The sequence below is a fragment of the Cygnus olor genome, chromosome 12 (genome assembly GCF_009769625.2).
Source record: "Cygnus olor isolate bCygOlo1 chromosome 12, bCygOlo1.pri.v2, whole genome shotgun sequence".
NCBI classification, from domain to species: domain Eukaryota; kingdom Metazoa; phylum Chordata; class Aves; order Anseriformes; family Anatidae; genus Cygnus; species Cygnus olor.
Window position 1 is genome coordinate 13,972,104 of NC_049180.1, and position 27,692 is coordinate 13,999,795.

A 27,692-nucleotide genomic window follows, 5' to 3' on the forward strand; every position below is an offset into this window, starting at 1 on the left:
AGAATAATCTAATACTTTTTCCCATCCAGTGAGATACTCTCAGTTGAGGTGACTCAGTTTCTAAATAACTAATGACTGTTTCTAAATAACTAATTCGAAGTTGTGCCATATGAAATCTTGACTAAAACTCGTAAAAACCGTGATTCTTAATACAGTGAAACTAGCCCCCCCTTTCATGACTGTGAATGCTCTGTTGAGGTACCCAGTATAACTGCTGCATTGCAAACGAAGAAAAATGATTGTTGGTTTACTGTACAACTGCAATTTTTTGTATCAAAGGAGCTCTCTCCCTTGACATTTGTTCCTGTTGTGCTCCTGCAACCCAGAGTACTCCTTTTTTTGGGGAAGAAGGGGAAGGAGCAGGAGCAGGCAGGGAGGGATCAGGGCAGGAACTCGTGAGCGTGTTTGGTCTGCGTGATCTCTGGTCAGCAGACCACACTCAGCTGGCCCTGACAGCTGTTTGTTTCAAAAGTATGTATTAGGTGTGCCTAATGATGACTTACATGTGTTCAGAAAGGGGATTTAAAAGAGGCTGGGTGAAAAACGCATTTATTTTTAGCAAAGGCTTAAATACTGTTGTGAAACTGTAAAACACTTCTATTGCTGTCTTTTGTGTTTGGCTTTGTCACTCCCTATTAACAGTATCATATCTTCACATTTCCTTACAGGAGTTAAAGTCCATTCAGTCATGTCTGAATAATCTGATTTTCAAACAACTGTTCTCCAGAGTAATGCTGAGCAGCAACTCCTTTCATTTTTTAACGTGCAAGAGAACACAGCTTGTGTATTTACAATTGCTCTTCCTCAAAGCAATCATGTTATACAGCTAAGAGCATTTAGTAAGCTACAGCGATATTAAATGTGTGCACTGTTAAATCATAGCCCAGCAGCTATTTGTAATTTAACCATTTGAAGCTCTGACCCACCAAAAAAGGGGGCAGAAGAACGGAAACGTTCTTCAGCTGGTCGAACTTCTTCGAGCTGGTCCCTCTTAAAGCGTGCTCCTGGTATTCCACGAGCAGGTGGGCGGTGGGACCCCTCTTTCCCTTACCCCCCGGCAATTTTTAACCAAAACCGACCGAAATCTCCCCAGCCCTGAAGGCGGAGCGGGATCGTCTCAGCGGCCCCGCGCCGCGCATGCGCCGGACTCTCGCGAGAGGTGGGGGTAAACAGGGCACAAAATGGCGGCGGTGGGGCCCGGGGCGGCGGTGGAGGCACGGTGAGGGCGGCGGGCGGGTGGCGGCTGGTCCCTGCGGGGCTGCCGCGTTCTCTGCGCCTCCTTTATGTGTGTGGGGAGCGCCGGGCCCTCATAGCGAGCGGTAACCGGGCCGGGGGTAGCTGTTGTTTGCGCTCCCTGATGCCTGCACCCCCCGGTGTTTGCACCCCCGCTTCGCTGCGGAGCCCGCAGCCGCGCTCCGGGGGCTGCTGCCCGGGGCTCTCCCGGGGTCTTCCCGTGCGTCATGCCGGCCTCCGCCCCCCAACAGGGGCTGGGGGCTCCCTGCTGCTCCCTGCGAGGCCTCGGGCAGGGGGTAACGGGCGGTAAATAGCGGAGAGAGCCGCGGGCAGAGCAGCCCCGGGCCCGGCCGGCCCCTACAGTCTCCGCTGGGGGTCCCAAATTTTTTTGGGGGGTTACGTGCCTGGGGGCTGCTTTTTGGGCTCCGGGGGTTGCTTTTTGGGGCACGGACAAATCCCCAGCTCTCTGTGTGTTACGAGGGAGTCACACACTCCGGGTTGTCAGCGCAGTGCTCCTTCGCTCGGGTCTCCCTCAGATGCCATAGTTTTGTTTATTTTATTTTATTCATCTCTGGAGTTGATTTTTGGTTTTATTGCCGCGTGGGTTGTTAGCCCGCAATGTGATAAGGTGTGCAGAGTGCAGCAGAGATCAGCAGTTAGAGTCCTGTGACCGCCTTCAGCTTAGGGATGAAGAGAAAACTTTGTAATTGCAGCCTGGTCTGGTGTTATCCCTCAGGTGGAAAGAGATGGAAATGCTGTTGCTGTGACAAAGAAATACTTGAGGGTCTTAAATAAGAGGGAAGCAGCAGATGTCACGTGAAAACTTGATGCATTTTGTTCAAGGATTTGCTCTGGGATTGGTCCGCTATTCTGCTAAATGGTGTGAGGTCCTTAATAAGGTTCCTGCTTTTCAGTCCTGGTTGCTGCGGGAATGTGTTGTTCTCTGTGGCTTTTCCACGTGGTCTGGCAGACTAGACAAAAATGTTTCTCTTCTTTCATATTTTAATGGCTTTTTAATTATCAGTTACTGGTTAAACATTAGGAAATCTTTTTTTTTTTTTTTTTTTTTTTCATTTTCTTGAACATTTCTTCTGCTTTGGAACACAAAGGGAGGAAGCTTCCCTTCCATGTGGAAAACACTTCCAGTGTTTAACTTCACATTACTACATTTCTGATCTCTGCCCTGATGTTCTCAGGTTGTGGTAATGCGCCTCAAGAAAACTTGAAAGGCTTCTTTCATGCTGATAATCACTTTTCAAGTATAGGGACTGCAGATTTGCTTCCTGTAACAGCATTTCTTGTCCTCACCAGCTCCTAAAATAGAATTTAAACCTGATTCTCCTTGTGTCAAATTATGTACCGTAGCAGTACTTTCATCTGTCGTGTTCCTGATGTGAAGGGAAAAAAAAGCCATGCTTTTTTGAGTGTCTGGATGCTTTTTATCGTGCTAGTACTTTATTTTGCTTTTTATTTTTTCCTTTTAATGGGCCTTGCGTGTCATTTTGTTCTTCTTACTCCACCTACGCAAAGGGTGGTAGAGTTTGGTTGTCATTGCTGTCTATTCTGTTGCCAGGTTAATACCTGTGTATTTCACAGATGCTCTGTTGCGAGCCAGGAAGAGACTCGAGCATTTTTGAAAAATTGCTAAATGAAACACACAAACAACTTTTTCCTTGCTATTTCTAATGCTGACTGCCAAATGATCTTTTGAGGTTTCCATGCTATATGTTTACACAAACTTGAAGCTATTTTCTGTTGCCTAACTATTTTGCCTTGCCTTGCAGGTTGGCTTGCAAACAACCTTGCCAGTTGTTCTAGGGAGTTAACTTTGCCATCAGCAATGGAGTACAGGACTCAGCTACCATATCCCGAGTGACCACATCTTTTAGTACAAAATGGAGAAGAAGCGTAGAAAGAAATGAGCCTGTTTATTAGGCTTTACCTCAAAAGACCATGAAATCGATACTTACTTTGGACACAGCTTTAAGAATATCCAGTTGAGCAACACAGTGAAAGCAGTGTTTACTGAAACAAAAATGAACTAGTTTATAACGAAGAAAAGTGTGATTTGATTATATGGAATTTTTGGAATGAAAGCATTTTCTTCTATGACCATGAAGTTTGCAAACATCTGGTTTGTTCTGGTTGTTGTTTTACTCTGTGGCAAACAACACTTCAGTACCAGACTAGGGAATTCCTCCCATGAGGCTCACATATGTCCTGGATGTTCTCGCCTTACTCTAAAAGTGGAATTCACTTCAACAGTCGTGGAACATGGTAATAGAGTTAAGCATTAAAAAAAATCCATGTGAAGTTCAAGTGAATGTTACTGGACTGTGTTGTTTGTGCAATTGTAATATTCAGAGACTCTGTACAAGTAGATCTGCTAAATTATCTGCATTTAAATTGAGATTTTTTTTTCAAAGGATCTTGGTTTAACCTGGCACAAAATTTGAAGAACATGAAAAGGGAGAGGGGGGAAGTAAAGAGTAGGTTAAAAGTGAAAATAGAGTGGGAAGGCTCAGGTGGGCAGTTCTGGTCTGGTCAGGTCACTTTGGTGTGCTTAGTAGCTGTTCACTTTGACCCGCTTGGTGGTGTGATTAAGGCTCTCATGTCCATAAGTGGGCTGCAAAGGAATGAGAAAGACGAGAAATGTGTGGGTTTGTCAAGAAAAAGTTCTGCAGTGATAGTACATTTGTGGAAAAATAGCAAAGATAGGTGCAAAGGGAGCCAGTGAAAGGCAAACTAAGGCTGATACCACTCCTGAAAGGGCAAAGGGAAGCAGCAGAGCAAAGGTGGGTGCTGAATCGGGGAAGGTCTGCGAGGCTGGACAAAGCTAGCCAGTGAAGAGGCAGGAGGAACAAACAATAACAGGGTGTAGAATGCAGTCTGTTGGCATGGGCAGCTCTGTGCCTGCAGAACTGCAGGATGAATTTAATGAACGTGTGGTGTATGAATGGCAGCAGGTTGTGGAGGAAGGATGTGCAATAAGCTCATATCGTTTGTAGTGCTTGCAGGGTGCACAGCTGCCATTTAGGACAACATCTCTGCTGTGTCTGAAACTGTGGGGTCACGTAACGTGCTGACTCACTTGACTCAGTATCAGAAGTCAGTATCTGAGTTGTCCTTAATTTATCCCTCGAACCTGTGTCTGGTTATTCCCTTGGGTACCCATAATGTGCCCGCAGCGAAGCTATGTACCTACACATGCACAAGATATCAGCAGTGACATCTTGTGCGTTAGTTAGCTAGGGGCTTACTGAGGTAAATGTAGCCATATGTGCTGGGGCTATGGTGCACCCACGAGTTCCTAATGCAGGTCGAGGACTGGGCTGTTGGGGACAGCTTTGTTTTTTGTGTGAGTCATAGGTGGTGCCAGTAATTTTCCCTAAAACTCAATACTGTGTGGAGGCTGGATGACTTTAATTCATGCATGTGAGGAAGCATATTGAATTGGCATATCAAATCGACGTATATATGAATAGATATGCTGATATAAATGGCATCTTGTACTGCTGGATGTGACAGTCCTTCTCCCCTGCTCACCCCACTTGTTTCACCCTTCCATGCTATTTCCAATTCTGCCTTCCTTTCAAAGGTCTTTATCATATTTTACAGATTACATCATGCAAAAGTTTTACGTAGTGCACGAATAAATTGCGGACCTGTAAAAGCAAAAAAAAAAAAAAAAAAAAGTGCCTCAAATTGTGATTATTAATTCTGGATAAAGAAATATTGAGATCTTTATGAAGTGCATGTGCAAGTAAGCTGCTTTAAACATCAGTTCTGATGATCTGTGTTCTTGTTCCAGAGTATATTGTGGCTTTTAATGGATACTTCACAGCTAAAGCTAGAAGTAAGTTTATTTCAAGCGCGCTAAAAAGCAGTGATATCGAGAACTGGAGGATTGTACCCCGCAACAACCCAGCCAGTGACTATCCCAGCGATTTTGAAGTGATCCAGATCAATGAGAAACAGAAGGATGGAGTTCTGACACTGGAAGATCATCCAAACATCAAGCGAGTAACACCTCAGCGGAAGGTCTTCCGATCGCTCAAATATTCAGACTGTAAGTAATTTTATGTGTGGTTGCATGAGATCTGCTTTGGAGAAATTTAGGACTGCTAGTTTACCGTTGCATAAATGAAAAGTGCCCTACAGTTTTTCTTTAACTTAGAGTAAGCTGTTCCTTTGCCTATGAATTATTGGGGTCTTGCCATAACTTTCCTAAAGCATGGCAGCGAATCCATCTCCAATGTAGAAAAGTTTCTTTTGCAGCAGTCAGTTAACAGACATTATGGACCAGTATATCCCTAGTGGATAAAATGGAAGCTTTCACTTTGACACCATTAATATATCTAGGAAAAAAAAAACAGTAACAATGTGATGTGGATATTTGCATAAACAGCAAATCCTGTGTTTTTCCTCATACTTTTCTGGTTTTTTTTCCTTGTCTGAATTCTATATAGCTGATCCTGTGTTGCACTGCAATGAAACCAGATGGACTCAAAAATGGCAGTCGTCTCGTCCCTTGAGAAGAGCAAGTCTTTCTTTAGGTTCTGGCTTCTGGCACGCCACAGGTCGCCATTCGAGCAGGCGTTTGTTGAGAGCTATCCCGCGCCAAGTTGCTCAGACTCTGCAGGCGGATGTCCTCTGGCAAATGGGTTATACGGGTATGCCGTCGTTTGTTGGTTTAGAATAACTTCCTTTGAGAAGCAAGTGAAGCGCAAGGAAATGCTAATTGGCTGATAAGTATTAATATCGTTGGATGCCAGTTCCGGAAAGGTTGAGCAATGCTTTGTTTTGAGGTGCCCTGTATGCTTATAGAGCGCTCGTGTGTGTGTGTGTATGTACTGTTCTTACGAGGAAGTAGTCGTGTTTTATGATCTGTGGCTCAATTTCTGCAATGGAGTAAGAGTTTTGTTTTAAATCCACAACTTAGTGAACGTGCAGATTAAACATGAAAGTATTCATTCACTTGGCAGAACACATTTGTTAGGAAGCTGAATAAAAAAAACCAATCCTTTTCTTTTATTAGGTGCTGGCGTAAGAGTAGCTGTATTTGACACTGGGCTGAGTGAGAAACATCCCCATTTCAAAAATGTAAAGGAGAGAACAAACTGGACGAATGAGAGAACGTTGGATGACGGTGAGTGACTGTGCACAGCTGGGAGACCCTTCCTGAAGGTGATGTGTGCTATTTTGTGTTGCAAAGCTGCTGTTGCTGCTGTGGTGGCAACACATCTGTTAACATCTGTTGAAACTATATATCTTGAGATTTTAAGCTTAATTTTTCAGTGTCCTGAGTGCTTTGTACTCTTGCCAAATTCAACAAATAGCATTAAGATTCCAGGAGGGTGTTGCGTGTGCCTCCTTTAATCATATGTGGTGTTTCATCATAGCTTTTGGAAAATGTCAGGGGAAGAAAACATTGTATTCTGCTGTTTCACAGTGCATATGTATTTCCATACTTAGGAGGGGGAGTATTTTCCTTCTTTACTGTGCAGTCTGAAACTAATTCAAGATTTGCGATCTGTATTTTTTTCTAGTCTATATAGTTTTCATTGACAAATGCTGTGCTGCCTCATAGCTTTTGACATTCCAAAGAACTTTTTATTTTCTGCAGTATATTTGTGTTCCTTTTTCATGTGTTGGCCCTAACTTGCTCTGACCGTGTGCTTTCACAGTTTATTCATTTCGTACGGTCTGTGTCAGTGAGTCAGCTGGCAATTTAATGCAATCAGAATTCAATGTGTGTATGTATCTTGCTCAGTGTTCTGTGCACCTCCATGGTTTTATTAAGCACAGTATTTCTTTGCATTGTGGCACCTGTTTTTGGTCACACTTCCTCATAGCGCTGTGGCCAGATGGTTGCTGTACAGGCAGCTTTTGAGCAAGTAAATATAGAGCAGGCATTCCCCTAAAGAAAAAACATGTTTATTTTTTCAGGAGAGGAAAAAATGTGTTCTTGTCACATTTTTCACCCTTAACCAAATATGATTATTACAGAGGCAGGATAAATACCTTTTAAGAAGTTTACATAAGCATATGCTAGCCTCATGACTAGCATTTGCCAAAATAATCTGTCATGATTCCCTTGTGTGGCTCTTGATGTTGTTGATAGCAATTAGGACTAGGAATAGACTGTGGAGTGTGCATTGCTCCAGGTTTCATCAGCTGGAAATCTTGGCCCCTCTGAACTCGATAGCAAAATGCAATTTAAGAAGATGAGGATTGAACCCAGTGTTAACAGTTTGTTGTGAAGTGTTGGATCAATGTGATTTATAGTATAGGTGGTGTTTAACAATGACAATCCATAAAAAGGAAATGTTTTATCTTCTAACATCTTATTTTGTTCCCTTCTGTCTGTGATAGGTTTAGGCCACGGGACTTTTGTAGCAGGTGTGATAGCCAGCATGAGAGAATGCCAGGGATTTGCTCCAAATGCAGAACTGCACATCTTTAGAGTGTTCACCAATAACCAGGTAGCTACTTTACAGGTGTTTTAATTTCTACCTTTAAAGGTAATTGCTGTTTTAATCCTTTCTTTTGGGAATACTGCAAGTACTTGTAAATATTGATAAATTTTCTTTGTTAAGTGGGAAGGATATATCTTTTTTTAAAGAAGCTTACTACAAGATGTCTTAGAGTTTCCAAGTCTGGTACGTTTTTCAGAAATAATGTGTTAAAGTCTCATCTTTATAGTGTTGAAAATATAAATATATTGAGCACTAGAAATACTAGGAAACCACTGTTAGTTTTGTGCTTTCTTTGTGTTTTTTCACTTTATCTTTCTGAAGTCTGTATCCTTATGGAATCACTGGATTTTCCAATGACAGCTTTTGTTTTCTTCTTTCTTATGCAGGTCTCATATACATCTTGGTTTCTGGATGCCTTTAATTATGCAATTTTAAAGAAGATAGATGTACTGAATCTAAGTATTGGTGGGCCAGACTTCATGGATCACCCATTTGTTGACAAGGTTAGCATGAGGAAATAAAGTCTTTTCAGTTTGTTCAAAAAGTCTTTTTGGCGGCAGAGCCTTGTAAATGCTGTTTGTTTGTAGGTATGGGAACTGACTGCCAACAACGTGATCATGGTCTCTGCTATTGGCAACGACGGCCCTCTGTATGGGTAAGTTTTAGTGATCACTTGGGTTCTGGTGGGTGAGAATCTGTTAGAGCTGGTCCAGAGGAGGGCAATGAAAATGATCAGAGGGCTGGAGCACCTGTGAAGAAAGGCAGAGAGAGATGAGGTTGTTTAGCTCAGAGAAGAGAAGGCTCTGGAGAGACCTCACTGCAGCCTTTCAGTACTTAAGGGGGCTTATAAAAAAGATGGAGAGCAACTTCTGATGTGGGTAGGACAAGGCGGAATGGTTTTAAACTAAAAGAGGGGAGAGGAATTAGGTGTTTGGAGGAAATTCTTAACCTAGAGGGTGGTGAGGCACTGAAACAGGCTGCGCAGAGGGGTTGTGGGTGCCCCATCCCTGGGAGTGTTCAAAGCCAGGTTGGGTGGGACTCTGGGCAACTTGAGTTAGTGGGTGGCATCCCTGCCCATGGCAAGAGGAAAAAAAGGCAAATATGTTCTTAAATGGTTCTGGAGGTAGTTGTGCTTGTTCTGGAGGGTTTTCTCTCCTCCTTTTTGCTGTAATCTGTTCATAGAAAGTGACCGAAGTTAGACTTCTACTTCTCTCTCTGTTATTTGCATTAGTAATACGTTTGTGAATTACTTAGGTGAATATTTTTCATTCAGACAGTGAGAAGTTAGTAAAAGAACAGCAGGGCTTCCAAGGCTTCCAACTGATACTGCTGCAGCAGTAGAAGCAGACATCTTTGAGAACAGATCTCAGGCTTAAAGAACACAGAAGGATCAAGCACGAATTATTTGTAGTGTATTTCTAAAATAGATGCCTAAAAACAGATTTTTATTTTTTTTTGTCTGGAGATATATGGTTTGGTGTAAGTTACATGTAAGTTCTTAAGTGCTTGAGAAGTTGCTTTTAGTGATAGAGCATAACTGTCTTAGGCAGGACCAAAATTTGTTTCTGTGCAGTTTAGATAGAAAGAAGGCCTGACAAAAATCTGATGGCAACGTGCCCTCTATCTGTATAAATTTATGGCTATGGTAGTGTGGTTTTTTTCTTATTATTGTCTTGCTAACTCCCAACTTGTTCTAGGACTCTGAATAACCCAGCTGACCAGATGGATGTGATTGGAGTAGGCGGCATTGACTTTGAAGACAATATAGCTCGCTTTTCATCTCGGGGAATGACTACTTGGGTAAGATACTTTGACTGTGGCCAGCCACATATGCAACCAAAATAAGCGCTTTCAAAAGGGAGCCTTTTTCAGAGGGGTAATCTCATGCAGCTGGTGTGTGTGGAGTGAACAGTGATAAAAGATTTCATGGAAGCTAGGACTTGTAAGAGAATGATGTAAGACCTGAAGCAAGAAGCTTAATACTCTGTCTGGGAGTACTCGTCATTAATGTTGGCTGCTTTTGACATTTCTGATGTATTTCTAAAATGCCCAGCGCCTTCTGAGTCACTGTGAGTACAAATCACTGCAGAAGTGAAGGCCAGCCAGCTCTTTTTCTTAAATCCTAGGCTTCCCTGGTGCTACGTGTAACATTGTGCTTATTTCATATCTTTTCCACTTGCAGTTGACAGTTGAACTGGGGTGACTGGTACCACACACATGATTTCAGATGAGGTTGCTTTGTGATCTTGATTAAGGACACTATTACGTACTATTTTCTGTTTGTACTGCTTCTCATTAGCCAGGTAGCAACGTGGTTATCGTTTAGTTGGTAGTTTCGTGCTCAGCTAAGATACTGGAGGATCTGGCAGTAATGTTGACGTCCCTTTCCTGGGTTGAGGATTTGCCGTACACAGTTTGAGCCCTTCTTTAAGTGTTAGATGACATTCTCTTATGTTGAACCATAGCTGATTTAGTAAATCATTTTACTGCTGAATTACCTCCATTAGTTAGTTTAAATGCCCAAATGAAGCAAGCAGTGTTCCTAATGTATTAGGGCACCAATCCATCTGTACTCTTTTCACAGGAGCTGCCTGGAGGTTATGGTAGAGTGAAGCCTGATATTGTTACCTATGGCTCTGGTGTGAGAGGTTCTGGTATGAAGGGCGGATGCCGCTCTCTCTCTGGGACAAGCGTAGCGTCTCCTGTAGTAGCAGGAGCTGTTACCTTGTTAGTAAGGTAAGGCTTAAGTAAGAGTCCCTTAAAAGATTCCAATACAGGAGGGTCATTTAAAAAAACAAAAAACTTAAAGAAACCCACCAAAGGAAACTAAATTGTGTTTACATTTAGAAAAAAAAAAAAAATCTCAAGGGGTAGAATTGGTGGTCTTCTCCCTGAGGCATTACCTTCTCTGAGTGGCTCTAACCTTCCTGGGCCTGTTTTGAATAATAATTACATATTTGAAAATATAATTAGGGAGAGCAGTTTTACAAAGTAAATTTGTTACGTGTTTGATCATTTTGAATTGCTTTTGTCACTTGTGTAGAAGAACAGCTACTCAAAAGAGGCACCTACAGCAGGTAGCTATCTAAATACTTGTAAATTTTATTGTACGGGCTTTTATGGTTATTTGCACATGGAAGAATAAGAGGAAGATAGGAGTTGCAAGTCTCTACTTTGTACTTGTCACTGTTACTACCTAAAGATGAGAGAAGAGTTTTTTAAATAAAGAACTCTTATGTCCAAAATTCGAAGTAATCATTGTATTTCCTCTGTAAAATGATGCATTTTTCTTTAGACGACAAAGCTATTTCTGCCTACCTCCCACCCCCGAAAGAGCTATGCGGAGGAAGATCCCAGCAAGTTGCCAGTTACAGAGACTTGGATTTTCAGAATATTGTGTTTAGCATATAAAAATACTACCCTGGTTATGAATGCTGGTTATGGAGCACATTGTAAGGAGAAAAATTGATGTAATACTGGTTTTCAAGAGAAATCTGTCAGAAAATTGTCACTTCTATTTTCATCTTCAGCAATGCCAGTGGGAAATCAATTAATAATGGACAAGTAGAAACTGTAGATGTTCACAACAACCTAATTTTTGTTTGCATTTGCTTTAAATGAAATTACAGCTTAAGGCGGAACAGTAAGCAAGACAAGCAAGAAATTAGAATAATAAAGGCCACCTAATGTGATCTGTTGTTTCCGATTTCAGCACAGTTCAGAAGCGTGAAATGGTGAATCCAGCAAGTATGAAGCAGGCACTTATTGCATCGGCACGGAGACTTCCCGGAGTCAACATGTTTGAACAAGGACATGGCAAGTTGGATCTCCTGAGAGCTTATCAGATCCTCAACAGCTATAAACCACAGGCCAGGTTAATTTTAATCCTTAATTAATCAACAATATACTATGATCTGCTATATTTCTGTTAAGAGAGCAGGTGATATGCCTGTAATTCAGTTAAGCAATCTGTGCTTATGCAACAGAGAACTTGCATAGATCTTACGTAATCCTGAAGCATGGATTTTGACAGGAGAGGGGATGAAAACAGTGACTTTTTTACTCAAGTTAGAGCAGTGTAGGGGCTTGAAGTGTCTTTGAAAGCTAAATGTACTTTCTCTTCTAGGCTCAATTTAAGCTCTCAGATGTTATGAATAATGCCATCTAGAACAAAATGGAACAGTAGTCAAATTTTAGTTTTCCAGAATGAGAACGTTCTCACTGTGCTGAACAGTTTCTTTTGCTTTGTGGAGAAAAAAACACCACCAAACTTAATAAATAAATAAATAAATAAAAATAGAGGGGAAAGGAAGATTCTGGGACGTATTTGGGAAGTGAGATGAGTGCTTGAAACAGTAACTATGACTGGCATGTTTTATCTGTAATTTTCTCATACATCAGTTTTGTATAGCAGCCTGTACCTCTTACTGTTTCTTTTAATTTTGCCTCCTCTCTCTTTGCTTTTAGTTTGAGTCCAAGCTATATCGACTTGACAGAATGTCCCTACATGTGGCCCTATTGTTCTCAGCCCATATATTACGGAGGGATGCCAACCATTGTTAATGTTACTATCCTTAATGGCATGGGAGTCACTGGGAGAATTGTGGACAAGGTAAGAGTCAACGTTGTTCCAAGTCCTGACTATTAACGTTACTAAAAGTTTCCCAGAAAGGATTATTTTAGCTATACATTTGATAGAACAAGTAACCGTTCTTACTGGTGAGAGCAAGAGATGCAGAGTGTTTGGTTTTAAAGGACGCACCCAGATTAGTAAGACTTGTCACAATGAACTATCTGCAGGTTTTCCAGCAGCGCGCTGGTTTCAGGGGTGTGTAGTGCTTTGTCTTCGTAAAACCAGTTTGGATTGATCCACTTAGAGATTTCTTTGTGTTCTGATAGCATTTAAGATCTTCTGGATATTCTTTCCTCATCTCTTTGGTCTGGAGCATAAGAAATCTCAGTAAAGGATTCTGATGTTATTAATTGTGCCTCTTATGTGGTCAAAACGACCTGAATGTGTTGGGTTATCAAGGCCTGCTGCAAGATCTGTTATTTTATACCACTATTGCTGAACATGTTGGTTGAAAAGAGAGGATTAAACTTTTTTTTGATTAAGCTTTAAGTAAGGTTAAATATAGAACAGATATGTAACTTGTCCCAAGTTACATAAGGCCCGTATCTCAAAACTCTAGCTAATATAAATGAGCTTAATTTCAACATATTAGTGTGAATCCTGAGGTCTGTTTTAGATTCGAGCTTTACACTGAAGGGTATAGAAGCTCTTATCCAACATCGTTAGCTAATTGTAATGCTCAGGCACACGCAGTGTGATCTGCTTGAATCTCTTACTCATAACCCGTTTTGTTACAGAAAGGAAAGTTCATGTCTTTGCCAATACCTTTTTGCACAGGACCTCAAAACATTAAATTGGGTGCACTTAGCATGCTGTCCATAGAGCTGCTTAGGGTCATGCCTCTGGAAGGTGTACACTCTGGATCATTAAGGCTGTCACGACTAGGTTAATTTGTTGGCACAACATGTATCTTTTTGGCTTTGTGGACTTCTTGTAGTTTGGCATTATCTTCAGAAAAGCTAAGATGGGTTATTCCTGTGGGCAGAGGAGGAGGGCTGTGTGTACAGAAATTAGTGACTTCAAATACTGTTTTACCAATGTCCTGTCTTCATTTCACAGCCAGACTGGCAGCCCTACCTCCCACAAAATGGGGATAATATTGAAGTGGCTTTCTCCTATTCCCCTGTGTTGTGGCCTTGGTCTGGATACTTAGCAATTTCTATCTCGGTAGCGAAGAAAGCAGCATCTTGGGAAGGCATCGCTCAAGGTCATGTTATGATCACAGTATCATCTCCTGCAGAAAATAAAGTGAGTTCTATGTTTTTTTGGGTGGGGGGGTGAAGTGGTGTTAATTATTAAAGCTGCTTCACAATATACAGATACCTTATTTTTATGGGATTACTCTGGTCCTGTAATTTGACGCATAAGTTAGATTGGGGTCAAGGAATTGACGAGTACAAATAATGGTGGTCTTAATGTCATTTTTTTTATTATGAATTCTTAGTAACATGTTTTGAAAAAGAGATGGCTTAAGTGTCTTTCTCACAGAATCATCCCTAAGTTCCTGAGAACTTCCTGAGAAGATTTTAAGGTTTTGAAGGTTTAAATCAAATGACAGTTGTAAGGTATTTCAAGTACTTTACATTCTGAGCAGAAATATAAGCAGTTGAGTGCAGAAAACACACAACGGTAATGCAAGGCAAACGTCAGCTCTTGGTTTCCAAAGCTGGTACTGGTTACTAAAAATAGACTTGATACTTCTGTTTTTTCAGTCTTATACACTCCACAGTTAACTGGTGAATGTTTAAGTGGGGGAAATGAATTTCACTGTGGTTTGTTCTGTCCTTCAGTCTAAGAACGGTGCAGAGCAGACTTCAACGGTGAAGCTTCCAATAAAAGTGAAGATTATTCCTACTCCGCCTCGTAGCAAGCGAGTCCTTTGGGATCAATATCATAATCTCCGTTATCCACCAGGATACTTCCCCAGGGATAATTTGAGGATGAAGAATGATCCGTTGGATTGGTATTTATCTCAGCTTCTATTAAATCAGTATTTCTTGATTGTGTATTAATGATAGAGAATAACTTCACTGAATGCCAGAGGCCCCTGGCCTTTTTCAGTGTGCCATGAAAATATCTTATATTCTGCATGCTTTTTTGTGCAGGTTTTTGTTTTTATTCTCTCTGGTTTTTGTTTCATATGAAATGAAAACCTTTTTAAATACCCATTTAAAACACTGTTTTGTTTTGTTTTCCTGTTTCTTTTTTGGTTTGTTTTCAAGGCGTAGTTCCTTCCTGTCCTGAATCCTTCAAGGCCAGGATGGATGGGGCCTTGGGCAACCTGATCTAGTGGGTGGCATCCCTGATCATGACAGGGGGTTGAAACTGGATGATCTTCAAGGTCCCTTCCAAACCGAGTCGTTCTATGATGATTCTGTGATTTCTCCCATGGAACTGAGGGAGACACTTTATTAGCTGCTTTTTTTTTTTTTCACTTATCAAAAAAAAAAAAAGAGAAATTAGAAAGACTGAGGCAAGGAATGGCTGACCTGTTGTCTAGGAACTTCTTTGCTGAGGTTCAGCAATTATTTACAGGTTGTCTTGTGTGCTTCTTCCAGTTAGTGGTTACAACTGCTCTTATTGGCTCTTCATCGAGGAGAAAGTCCTGTGAAGTGGATCTGGTTTTAATGCAGCAGTGTTCCTCTGTGACGTGCTGCAAATATACAGAACTGTGCTTTGTAAGGGATGTTCTCAGTCTCTGGCTTTGACTGTATTACCTGTCTTCATAGCACTCAGAACCAGTGTCACTTGTGGAAAAAGTTTGCAAAGAAGGGATGGTACCTGGAAAACCACTGGTTATCCTTTGAAAAAAATGGACCTTTCAGAAAGGAAACTGGGAAATAATCTGTAATTACAGGATGTAAATCAGATTCCTCTATGCCAAATTAAAATGTCTTCAACAGTCTTTTCTCTTGTCCTAAGGAATGGAGACCATATCCACACAAACTTCAGGGACATGTACCAGCACCTAAGAAGCATGGGTTACTTTGTTGAAGTTCTTGGTTCCCCATTTACATGTTTTGATGCAAGTCAGTATGGTAAGTGTGTGCTAATTGCCTTGTTCTCAGCACTGTTAACTTCTTCCTAAAATGGCCTGTGTTTTAGAAGACCAAAAATGTTGTGGGGACCTGAGATAGAATGCTAGATAGAAAAATATTACAACAGTGGGTGTATCTGTTATTTATATGCTAATACTAAATTGTGTAAAGTGTCGCTGCAGAAGCTTGCTTGGGAGTATAGTAGAATTAGTGCAGTTCTGTATCCTTATCTTGAAAAAAACGAGAAGGAAAACCCACCTCTGAGTAGGTTAAAAGCCCCTCTGTATTCAGTCCCACAGAGGTAGAACTGAATTTGCCAGAAGATCTTTGCACAGTCAGAATGAAGCACGGGTGAATGCAGACTCAAATTGAAAGTGTCCATTCTGTTTTCTCAGCAGTGGCATTTTGAAACTTTGGTCTTTGTGGATAGATAAAACAGGGGGAAGAGTATTCTCTACAACCCTGTGTACTAGCAGATCAGTGTGGTTCATTTCTTCTGTGTTTGATTTGGAGGTTTGATAGATTTGCTAGTCAGGAGACAAACTGAGCTGTCCACGGTCTTTTCTGCTTCAGCATGCCCTTCTAGTTAACCCTGACAGGCTCCGATAAGGCCCTCTTCTTTTTTTGGTCTGGGGTGTTTCTCCAGTGGATTGTAAAGTGAGGGTGCGTTTTCCTGGCAGTTTTTTAGTTCTGGAAATGTGGTCTAGTGATCTTCTGTTTTTCTTGATTCTTCAACAAATACTGTACTGTTGTTTTTTGAACTCAGCAGATGTGCAATTGGAGACAGAAGTGGTAGCCCTCAAAAGCATAATAAAATAGTTTGCTCTTAGACCTCTAAATTTATTGCTGACAGGGCACCACAAGGGCAGGTCTGCTTTGCATGCACAGATTTGTCAGCTACAGCTCATGTTTCTCCTTAGGAGATTGGAGAAGCTAGGAGACATTGGCTTTTAGATTGCCAAAATAGACTAAGGTGGGAGGTGAGTGCTTTCTGTGCCTGAAAAATGCAAGTAGGTAGAGGTGAAGGCGAAAGCACTTAAGGAGAGGAAATGGAACAGAAATATGCAAGTGGAATAAATTTGGTAAATGAAATGAGGAAATGGCTGAAATAGAAGCCTTCTAATGACAACTCTGGTGAAGCTCTGCAGTAGAAGCAGTGGGGGGTAAATAATGTGGTTCAGAAACAGTCTAAATCTGTTTATAAATAGTTACATGACAGGTGCGCTTGCAGGGGAATAGACTTGATGAAGCAGAGACATCTCTTCCAATCTTGCAACCCATATTGAATGATGCTGCTTTGGAATTGGAAGAGACAGCAGGACTTTGTGTGATCTTGGCATTTGTTGGCACCTCTGAACATGAATGTTGTTGTTAGTGTGCAATGGCAGGATAGCTGAGGTTGCAAGGGTTCAGTAGAGATATCTAGTCCAATCCCTTACTCAAAGCAGGTTTCTGAGGACCATGTCCGGCCAGGTTTTGAGCATCTCTGAGGATGGAGACCTCATGACTTCTCTGGGCAACCCATTCCAGTTTTGTCTTATGTTTAAATGGGGCTTCCTGTATTTCAGTTTGCACCCATTGCCACTTGCCTTTCACTGGCCACCACTGAGAATAGCCTGGCTTTATCTTCTTTGCTCCCTCCCATCAGACATTTATTTATACACGTCAGTAAGATTCTTCAGGAGCCTTCTCTTCTCAAGCCTAAACAATCCCAGCTCTGTCTTTGCATGTCCATGCCTGTCATACTGGATGCAGCACCCCAGAACTGTCTGACCACTGCTGGGCAGAGGGAGGAACCACCCTCAGCCTGCTGGTGGTGTTCTTCCTAATACAGCTTACAATGCTGTTGGTCTTTGCCACAAAGGTGCATCAGTGGCTCACTCTCCATTTGTTACCCAGCAGGTCTCCCAGGTCCTTCTCTGCACAGCAGCATCCCAGAGGGTCAGCCCATACAGGTACCGGTGTATGGGATCATTCCTTCCAAGGTGCAGGACTTTGCATTTCCCTACATTGAGCTGTGTGAGGTTCCTGCCATCCCACTTCTCCAGCCTGTCAAGGTCCCTCTGTGGAGCAGCTTAACACTGTGGCCCATCTATCACTTCTCTTTAATTTCTATTGTGTGCAAACTTGCTGAGGGTGCACACTGGCCTGTCGTTCCAGATCCTTAACCTGGTTTCTGCAGGACCTTTATCAGAAGGCTTTCTAAACACAGACTGCCTGGATTTACAGAATTGGGTGGGTTGCAAGGACCACGGGACTTAATCAGATCGCTCAGGGTATCGTCCTGCTGAGGTTTGTGTTGTCTCTGAGGATGGAGATTCTACCACCTCTCTGAGCAATCAGAAAGTGAAGAAGCAAAATGGGTTAATATTTAGGAGTAATGTAAAAGCACAACTATATTTTCAGGGAGTAAAGTATTTTTCCTGTTTGTGCTTTTCAGTCATGCAGAGACAGTTGTGCAAAATATCCACTTGTATTAATTTTTGCATGGGTTGTGTTAATACTGATAACGTGACAATGAACAGGCTGGTGAACTCTGCTTTTTCTTTTACACGCAGGGACTTTACTGATGGTGGACAGCGAGGAAGAGTATTTTCCTGAAGAGATCACCAAGCTGAGGAGGGATGTTGATAACGGCCTTTCGCTTATAGTGTTCAGTGACTGGTACAACACATCTGTGATGAGAAAAGTCAAGTTTTATGATGAAAACACAAGGTAGCTCTTTCTTTAATTTCTGTAGGAAATACAATGTCATAGAACTGGTGTTTTATGGACATAACTGTCCTAAAAACCCCAAATGGGATACAGTGTGCCTTAGTACCTGCAGCACTTCTTGAGCTGCCTCTAAGAAGGGACTACCTCAAGAGCAAAACTGACATTAAGCTGCAGAGCTTGAGGAGAATATATTCCTATTTTACCAGGATCCTGAAACCACCCTTGGTAACGTAATCTTATTTTAAAGCCCAGGAAAACATGTACAATAGAAAGAAGTAAAAAATTGGAGAGTGGCAAAGAAAAATTGAGACGTTTTCACTTTGGAGAGCAGAATAAAAAAGAAATGTAGCTTGCGGACTGTATCACTGGGATGTGCAGCCAATGTTGAAATTATTCCAGTGTACTTTATAAAGGGAAAATAAATTAATATCAACGGTGGTGGTAATGACCTTTCTAATTAGCGTAGTTTCAGCCTGTTTTATGTTAAGATAGAAAGATCTTTCTGCAGCTTGGGAGCAAGTAACATTGCTTCATTAGAAAAAGCTAGAAGCAAATGACATGACTGACTTCTGCCTCATCACAGCCAAACAGCAAACCTAAGACTGAATTTCTTTGTAGCAAAACAGAGTTTTCTATGGAACTGGAATGTAGTGAGAGCTTTACAACATTAATGTTACTTTACTTCTGCTCAGAATCATAGGTGTCAGAGAAACAGCTGCTCACGTGCCCCGGAGTTAAATGAGGCTTTGAGAGTTTTGAGCTCGTTATTTTAGTGACTTGAAAACGTCTGCGTGTGGAGAGACCTGATTTTTCGTAATACAGACTCTAGGAGTACCTTCTTTATACTAATTCACTGTGTTACACTTATTTTTGTAGACAGTGGTGGATGCCTGATACTGGAGGTGCTAACATACCAGCTCTCAATGACCTGCTGTCTGTCTGGAACATGGCCTTCAGCGATGGACTGTACGAAGGCGACTTTACCCTGGCAAACCATGAAAGTGAGTACTGGAGTCCCTTGCCTAAAACAGGCTGTCAACAGTACGTTGGTTGTTTGGAAAATAGTTTCTGTGAGGATCAGCTTGAGTGAGAGTCGAGGGAACTGCTCTGAAATTGAGTGAACAGAGTCTGATAAGCGTGCTTACGTGATCATTTCCTGCATCTAATGAATTTTCAGACAAGATAACAAATGTCCTGAGTTTATGGTTGAATTCCAGGTGAAGGGTATTCTTGGGGCGTCTGTATTTGTCTGTACTATAAATACTGCTTGCCAAGATGAAGCCTTTGGTTTAGTCATAGTTTGTTTTGCAGTTAAGTGGAAATCTTAGATTTTGGAGGAAGAAAATCGATTGGGAGTCTTTCCTTGGGATACTCCAATTTAGATGTGCGTCAAAGCATCCTGAGAAGCTTTGTAAATTCCTGTTCTCATGATCTTTTGAATCGATTTCCCTGAAGTAGCCCGAAATGAGTGTGTTTTACTAGTTCCAAGTTCAGACTTCGTGGTTAGGGCACAGGTCCATGACCTGATTGCTTTCAGACTTCCTAGGTCTAGCCAGTCTTTATTGTATTTTTTTTTCTGACCAAGTCACTTGATGTTTTCGTCCTTTGTTTCTAAATCTCTGCCTTCTGACCGGTTCATTTGGAATGTGTATGTGAAAAGAGAAGGCACGGGGCTCTGTACACTCCCCAGCACTGACTGAAGGAGACAGGTTCTCTCTATAAATAATGACTCTTAGTGCAAGCTACTGCGTTTGATGAAGCTTTTCAGTTTAAAAAAGGGCAGTGTCAGTCTCATAAATGGAAAAGCTTGAAAGCAGTATGTAGAGGTGAATGAACCTGGAAAACGTGCACTTAGAAGTAAATGCCTTATCTATATGTATTGGTCAAAATACACAAATTCGGATAAATGTTAAATGTTCCTGGGAATATTTTCTTCTGTGCTTGTTTAGCCAGGTCACTGAATTAGGTGGGAAGGGGGAAGCGTCACTTTTAGTCTGTAAATGCAATTTTGTGATGTCTTTCAGTGAATTATGCATCAGGATGCAGTATTGCAAAGTTTCCAGAAGATGGCATCGTAATTGCACAGACTTTTAAGGATCAAGGTATGCTTTTCCTTGTCTTTTCTCTGCATTTTAAGTAGAACTTGTTAGTCAGTGCAGAGCAAAGTTACAAAGCCTAAAGGTGTAAAAACTGTGGAGTGAAAAATGCATTGAAAGGCTGGGTATTTTTTCATTTTGTGTAAAATGTGCAGTTGGATATCTAAAGGAAGCTGCAACGTGACTGTGTATACACAGTTTTTATATAGTACAGCAGTATTCAAGTGTATATGTGCAGTCTTTTTGCTGTATGTAAACAAATCTGCACGTGTGTGTGGCTTTAGGGGAGGAGATTGTGTTCCTTGTCCATGTTTTTCACAACTTGCAAGTGATACCGAAATATATTTGTACGCAGAATTAATCTAACCATTGCCAAAATTGGTTTAAGTGTTACGGTAGCTGTGATGACCTAAGGGTATAGGTGAGGAGGATTTTGTTAGACGAAGTTTTGCCTACTAGACTCTCACAAGGGAAACATTTTAGGCACACAGAAAGCCTGTGCTTTCAGACCAGAGTGATCTGTTCCCTGTGCACATCCATTCTCTTAAGTTTTGTCGTAATACCTTTGAATTTATGAGGTACTAATTCAGAGCTGTAACAGCAGCAGGCAACAAAGACCTGTTTTTAAGAGCCTTTAGGAAATGCTGTGTAGGACTAGCTGACCAGGACTCTTAATGATATCATGGGTCAGGTTTGTGTCTACGTACGTAGAGGATTTGAGTGTGGGAGCAGAAGTGTGTGCATAGCTTCTGCTACAAGTCAGCAGCTGTCAGAGGAGATGAGGAAGTGCACTGTAGTTTTGGGTGACTTAGTGTGCAGTAGGCACATGTGATTACTTACTAGATAAATTTTCTGGAGCAGTAAGGAGCTCATCCATGTTAGCCTTTGGGAGAGCAGGTGGTACCCCTGAAATGCTCTGTGCTGATGGCTTAGGTATTTCTGTATGAGAGGGGGAGGGAGACGGCATTTGACAGGTAGCCTGCTGCACCTGCTTTCTCTGAATCCTTTTCATTTCAATTCATGAAACAAAAGAGCTCTATGTTTTGCTTCTGTTCTCTGAAGGCAGCATCTAAAGTAAAGGAGACTAAATAGTTGACTCAAGTACTTTGAGGTTGGTCGTCTTTCTTTGTTTTTTGAAATGAGTGTTAGAGGTGGGAAGCATTTCAACCTAAAAATCAGTTTTCTACAGACTTTATTTTAGTATCTTCATGAATTGGGGCACTTTCTTTCTTGCTGTTTATGGCAGCCTTCAAGTTCACTGGAGATAAAAACAATTGGATAGATTTGTAAGATGCAAAGGGCAGATTTACAGCCACGTGTCCTCTGGGTTTTGCTTCATGTACCCATTCATGCCATGATACCTTCCTTTGGTTGCTTTTTTCCGTGTTTTTCATTCACTGATTAAAATTGTAAATATTTCGCAAACGTGTTTGAAGTTGCCAGTTTATTCAGTCATGCGCAGTGCTTTTGGATGTAGGCTTTTAAATGATACTTCCAAATTGCTCTTTGTAATATTGGTGCAAGTGTTTCAGAAAAGGCTTATCTCTGAACTCTGGCGGGGCTGGATGTAACAAAACCTGGCTCTACCTGCCAATTCAAAGAGCAGCTGGGGTGAGGAGGGAGTGAAGTTTGCCAAAGGTTGCAGTAGAGGCAAGGTTGGGAAAATTCATGTTACTTTTTTTTTCTTTTGGCATATGTATCCTCACTAAACAATACTTTTATTTGTTCCTGAATTGAAAGCTGAGCAGGTGAAGTATGAGGGAAGTGGGTACTGCAGAGTTGCAGAGAGATGCAAGCCCAGCAGTCTTTAAGATGGGCTTCTCCTGAACTGCTGATTTAAATGAGTTCAGTCAAAGCCCTCGTCTTGCAGCTGCTGCTTGCAGAGACAGATGTCGCGTTTCATGGAACTTCCCTATTCTCTTTTTTTTGTTCCGTAGTAGGCTTTCTTGTAGGAGAAAGTAGGCATGACAGCAGTATGTTGGCAAAGAGCAGTATGCATTGTGACAGCTGCTTTTTAAGTTACCATGTTCTGTAGACTTCTGCAGGACTAGAACAACATAACGTGATTTTTAAGGTAGATCAGTTTGATTTAAAACTTGTTGCTGAAAATATTAGGATTTTTGATTTGAGAATGCTGAAGTTCTTCCAGGATCTGATGTCTTTTTTTTTGCTTCTGCACCAAAGAAGGAAAACATTGATATCAGTAGAAAACTTCACAATCAGGGTCTTGCAGCAGTTTGATTTTTATCTTAACACCATGTATGTTTTTTTAAAAACATTTTGCATAAATCTGTGACACGAAGACTGGCATAGCTGCATTTGTAAGTTTGCAGTGTAGACTGTGTTGATCTGTAGATAACTTGACGTTGTTTTGCAGGCTCTGAAATTTCTTTGTGCTTTGTTTTAGGTCTTGAAGTTTTAAAACAGGAGACTGCTGTAATTGAAAATGTCCCTATTTTGGGACTTTACCAAGTTCCTTCTGAAGGTGGTGGCAGAATTGTTCTGTATGGCGACTCTAATTGCTTGGATGACAGCCATCGACAGAAAGGTGTGTACATTTGACACGCAGAAAGAATTATTCTCTTAAGCTAGCAAGTGTCCTGTGGGTTTCTTACAGCTTCCCCTAGAAACAGCTGCTTTCTAGGGAATCTCTAAACATTCCTGTGTGAGATTTAACTTCATTTCTGTGGAACTCTACTGCAGTTGTAACTAGAGTGCCCCGTGTATGTATGTATGTATATATATATATATTTATTTTTAGGTCTTTGTCACTAATACTTTAAAATATTGGGCTTCCATCCCTTGCCTAATTTATTTGAGTTTAAAGTAACTTACTGCCAAAGTGAGCTTTCCATCTTTAGCTCATTCTTCTCTTTTCCAAACATTTTCTTTAAAGTTTTTCTGGTTTCTCCTTGTCTGTCTTTGGATGGCTTCCAGTGACTTGCCATAACACCAACACATCGGCGCCTCTTGTGCAGCTTTAAATTAAGTAATAGAGTAATGCTCTGTGACCACCTAATGCTGTTAAATTCAGTGTGACCTGCGAAGCAAGGAAAAAGTGGAAGGCTCTAAAGAGGCTCTAAAAAAATCCTTTAAAGTTAGCTTTTGAGTTGTGAACCAGGAGCTGTGTCTCCCGCAGAGACATCAGTAGCTTTAACTGAGGTAAATTCCAAGCATTTGTGAATATAAATCCTTAAAATCTGATTGACCTCTTTAACAATCAAAGGTGAAGGTTTAAGGGACACCAGGATTATGAAGATTAATTCCCATTCCCAGCCAACTTTTCCCTGGGTTGAGAAGTTCTGAGAAAAGTAGTTTTGCTGTATGGTGGAAATGGCTGGAAAGACATTGTCCTGCTCCTGAAAATGGAAATTTCAGGGGACCGTGGTGTTAACCAGGTGGAGTACACGTGCATTAGAGGTAGCTCTGGCTGAAGACAGCAGTAATTCAGGAGAGAATCAACACAAGGTTTCATATGTTTTTGAAGTGCAAAGGAAAACCATGATGAAGTATGCTGTGGTGTGGTCCACAACAGGCTGGGAACCAACAGCTTTTGTCAGTACTGCTTTTCCTTCAGCTGGAATGTAGCCAGAACTTCTCCCCTTCCTTTGTTTTTTTTTTTTAAGCTTGGGAAAGCAAATGAGTCAGAACTTTCCACTGGGGAGAAAAAAAAAAGCCTTTTTTTTAATTTTCTTTGCAAGGTATTTATTATGTCATCTTAAAAAAAAAAAAAAAAAATTGCTTTTCTTTCCCTTATAGAAGTAATATCAGAAGCCTAGAGCTCCCTGTGTTTCTACTGAAAAAAACTCGTAATTTTTTGTAGTGGCTTGGGTAGCTCTGTCCAAACTGGAATTCCCATATTTAAGACCTGTCATTTTACGACTTTCTCCCCAAAAGAGCCTGATTTGGTACACAAGACAAGAAGATATTTTCAGACTGAACATATTAATTTTGTGTTTGTGTAGTGGTGGAGGAGGAGGGCTTGAAAGTTGCATCTTTCCAAAATCAGGCTTAGAACTTCAAAAGGAGAATAACAAGAATGAGAAATTCCTTGTGCTTCTGAATGCCACCATATCCTGTTTAACAGAAAAGATAAGCCATTTGAAGTGTAGCGTAATGCCTATTTTGTGCTGGGGCTTGGGGCTGTGAAATCCACAGATTGCTTTTGGCTCCTGGATTCCCTCCTGCAGTACACCTCCTACGGGGTGACGCCGCCAAGTCTCAGCCATTCTGAAAACCGCCAGCGACCGCCATCAGGAGTGGGCGCCTCTCTCCCGGAGCGGATGGAAGGTGAGAGCCTTATTTACCAAGCAGAGCCAGCACCTGATGGGGTGTCAGGGTGGAATTTGAGGCAGACCAAGGCAGACCCTTGAATTTACATACCAGTAAGGCCAGCTCGGCGTGAGCTCTGTAATTCTGACTGTGAGAGTTAGCTGTGAGTCATTACCATAAAGAGTTCCTGGCTTTACAGCAGGTCTGGTTAGGCAGAGGGAAATGTTGGGAACTCTCTTATTCTCCCAGTCTCTTGGTAACCCAGTCTGTCTCTACTGTGAATTGCAGGTAACCATCTGCATCGATACTCAAAGGTGCTCGAGGCTCACTTGGGAGACCCTAAGCCCCGTTCCCTTCCTGCTTGTCCTCACCTCTCCTGGGCCAAACCACAGCCTTTGAATGAAACTGCTCCCAGGTTTGTCTTGCATTTCTGTACAAAGTCTTGCTTCCAAGTTCAGCAGAAAAGTCATTTGTTCCGTCTGCTTTTGCAATGGACAGCTGGAATTCCTTTCCTAGAGAAACACCAGATTGTAGAGAGGAAATGATGATGAATGCCTCCTCAGTGAGTAATTCTGACTCACCTGATGGTTACACTATATTGTATGAAACTGACGGATTTTAAAAATAGCTTCACAGGTCAGCACATTGTTATGATTGAGTGATCCCAACTTGAAGGGCTTGCATAAATACATCATCACCACGTGCTTTTGAAATAGTTTTCTGATGCACTTTCTTGGACAGCTAGCCGAACTCTGCCCTGTGGTGTATTTTTTGTCAGTCACTCAAAAGCAAATGTGTCAGCGTGCTTGTCTGCTGAGCTCCTAATGGTAGCTTTTGGTAGTCTGTGTGCAAGAAAGAATTGCTGGTAAGTAGTTGTTGATCTAAGCGTGTCCCTGTGATATCTGCAGTGAACTTTGGAGGCCTGCAAGCTGCAAAACCTAAAGAATGGACAGGATTATGGTTTGGGTCTGAATTAGTGAGTAACATGCAGGTTTCAGCAAGGTTTCTATACATATTTCTATAAAGTGCCTTGTGCTACTGAAGTAAGTGTGCAGACATCTGTCTTTGAATTTCTTTTAGCAACCTTTGGAAACATCAGAAGTTGCTATCAATTGACCTTGATAAAGTGGCCCTGCCCAGTTTTCGACAGAACCGACCCCAAGTGAGACCTTTGTCCCCTGGCGAAAGCGGAGCATGGGACATTCCTGGAGGTAAGGGTTGAAAAGCTGGAACGATGTTGTTTTGCTTGCTTTTTATACAGGCTTTAAAACAAACACCGAGCAGACCGAGGGAGGACACATGTTCCCCTTCAGTTGTGAAAATCATGCAAATACAAATATGGTTGTGTTGTAAGAGACTGACTGATGGAGCCAGAGAGAAATATTTTTACATACGAATAGTTTATTCGAAAGGAGTCATATGGCATACAGGGAGGAAGATTTTGCTGGGTGCTTTTTGGCCAGTCCAGGCTTATTTTGGCACTGTTCAGACCTGTGGTAGGCAGCAGCAGCTCCATCCTTGGGCGCTGTGGCCCGGTAATGCAAAACCTCCTAATTAAAATTCCTTCTGTGAGTGCACAGATGCAAAAGCAGAGTCCAGAAGGGTTTTTCCTGAACGGTGCTTTGGGGAAGGTGTTAGGCTAACAAATGATGTAGAGCACTTGAAACAGCTTTCAGTGTAATGGTGCTCTCGTTATCAGCTCAGCACCGTGAGCCCAGCTGGAAGCTGTCTGAAAGCCTCACGCATGCTCTTTTCCCAGCCTGAGCTGCATGACCAAATGGTTCTTTTAAAAAGGAAGGGCTGTATAGCTCGTCCTCGCTGCATGCACATGCTGTCTCTGGAGCAAAACAAAATCCCTTTTCTCATGGCTTGAGGCATGATGGCATTTATAGAAATAATTTAGAAAATTTATAGGCTTGATGGCATTTATAGAAAACATTTAGTGGTAAAGATCCAAGTGCTTGCATCTCTTCTCTCTTCTAATGCAGAACAGACGGTGGTTGTTGCAGGGGAAGTCTGGGTTATGCTTTGATGTTCCCAAGTAGGTCAAGGTGGAAATGTTGGTGCTTTTCTGTTAAGTTAGTTAGCATCCTGTCTTATTTTCACTAATTGGTCTGCAGTTGTTAATCTTCCTGTTTGAAATGTAATCTGATTATGGCTGTTTTGTCTTGGAGTAAGAACTGCCATCGGATCACTTTTCTAGATAGCGTTAACGCTGCTAAGAAGTTGCAGCTCCTGTGGTTGCATGTCACTTCCCAACCTCTCTGCCTTTCTAGGTATAATGCCCGGACGGTACAACCAGGACGTAGGACAGACCATTCCAGTCTTTGCTTTCCTTGGTGCCATGGTGGTTCTGGCGTTCTTTGTGGTGCAGATCAACAAAGCGAAGAGTAGGCCAAAGAGACGGAAACCGCGAGTGAAGCGACCGCAGCTTATGCAACAGGTTCATCCACCAAAGACGCCTTCTGTGTGAAAGCTCTCGCTTGCCAAAGATGACCTCCTTCTACCAGTTGCTTTCCTGTATGGTCGATTACTCCCAGCGAAGGTGCAGCGAATGCGGTGACCATGCTGGCGCTACGCATCTGACATCATCTCATAGTCTTTGGTTTCTGGAGAGAAAATAACAGGACCTCAGTTGATCATCTGTACATAAAACTGCAGCTTTAAGCAGCCGAACCCGCCAAAGACTTGAATACTGTTTAAAAGGCTGCTTAGTCACTACATAACCCACGAGGGGGAAAATGGACCTTTTTTTTGTAAGCTGACCAAACTAAAATTTATTTGTTTAGAGGCTATTTTCTATATTTATTGTTGGGGAGGGTGGGGGGAAGAGTCACTTTAAGAACCTCTGCTAAGGGAACGCAAGTGCATTTTTTGGAGGGGATGCAATTTTCTAGAATGCTCTAATGCTGAAGAGTGCAACTTACATTGGTAAAGGAGGGAGGGGGCAGGAGAGACTAGTACAAATTGGTGAGACATAGTCCTGCAGTTTATTTTTATAAAGCCAACTACCGTGATGTTTTGTAATTTTTGGTCATGATTTCACCATTGTTGGTGAAACAGATTTTCAATAAATATGTTATCTATATGAAGCTGAGACAACGTGTAATGTGGCTTTTCTTTCCACTGTCAGTCAGAGGGAGCAGGCGGGTTAGTAAAGAAAACTTTCATGTGTCCACTTCTCCCCCCGTATCTTTATCCTTAAAAGAAATGTTCACCAGGGGAA

The 27,692-nt window shown here is 41.7% G+C and overlaps 1 protein-coding gene across 2 annotated transcripts; it reads left to right on the top strand.

Annotated features, from left to right (window-relative positions):
* The first annotated feature begins 1,147 nt into the window (after nucleotides 1-1,147).
* On the top strand, nucleotides 1,148-27,560 carry MBTPS1 (membrane bound transcription factor peptidase, site 1). 2 transcript variants are annotated; one of them, XM_040570743.1, is made up of 23 exons: nucleotides 1,148-1,219; nucleotides 3,018-3,510; nucleotides 5,045-5,302; nucleotides 5,703-5,906; nucleotides 6,272-6,382; nucleotides 7,609-7,718; nucleotides 8,099-8,215; nucleotides 8,300-8,367; nucleotides 9,410-9,512; nucleotides 10,297-10,448; nucleotides 11,425-11,586; nucleotides 12,180-12,324; nucleotides 13,405-13,593; nucleotides 14,136-14,308; nucleotides 15,268-15,383; nucleotides 17,942-18,098; nucleotides 18,975-19,099; nucleotides 20,123-20,200; nucleotides 22,602-22,742; nucleotides 24,353-24,484; nucleotides 24,755-24,881; nucleotides 25,547-25,677; nucleotides 26,743-27,560. In XM_040570743.1, exons 2-23 carry the CDS (start codon nucleotides 3,324-3,326, stop codon nucleotides 26,937-26,939), a joined length of 3,183 nt encoding a protein of 1,060 aa, XP_040426677.1. In that variant the 5' UTR covers nucleotides 1,148-1,219; nucleotides 3,018-3,323; the 3' UTR covers nucleotides 26,940-27,560. The 2 variants fall into 2 exon arrangements, with proteins under 2 accessions (XP_040426677.1, XP_040426679.1); XM_040570745.1 differs by lacking the exon at nucleotides 1,148-1,219 and adding an exon at nucleotides 1,251-1,319.
* The last annotated feature ends 132 nt before the right edge of the window (nucleotides 27,561-27,692 follow it).

Coding starts and splice junctions, on each gene's coding strand:
- MBTPS1 (XM_040570743.1), top strand. CDS start 3,324: ATGAAAGCATTTTCTTCTATGACCATGAAGTTTGCAAACATCTGGTTT. Junction 5,303..5,702: donor ATCGCTCAAATATTCAGACT/GTAAGTAATTTT, acceptor AATTCTATATAG/CTGATCCTGTGTTGCACTGC. Junction 8,216..8,299: donor ATCACCCATTTGTTGACAAG/GTTAGCATGAGG, acceptor GTTTGTTTGTAG/GTATGGGAACTGACTGCCAA.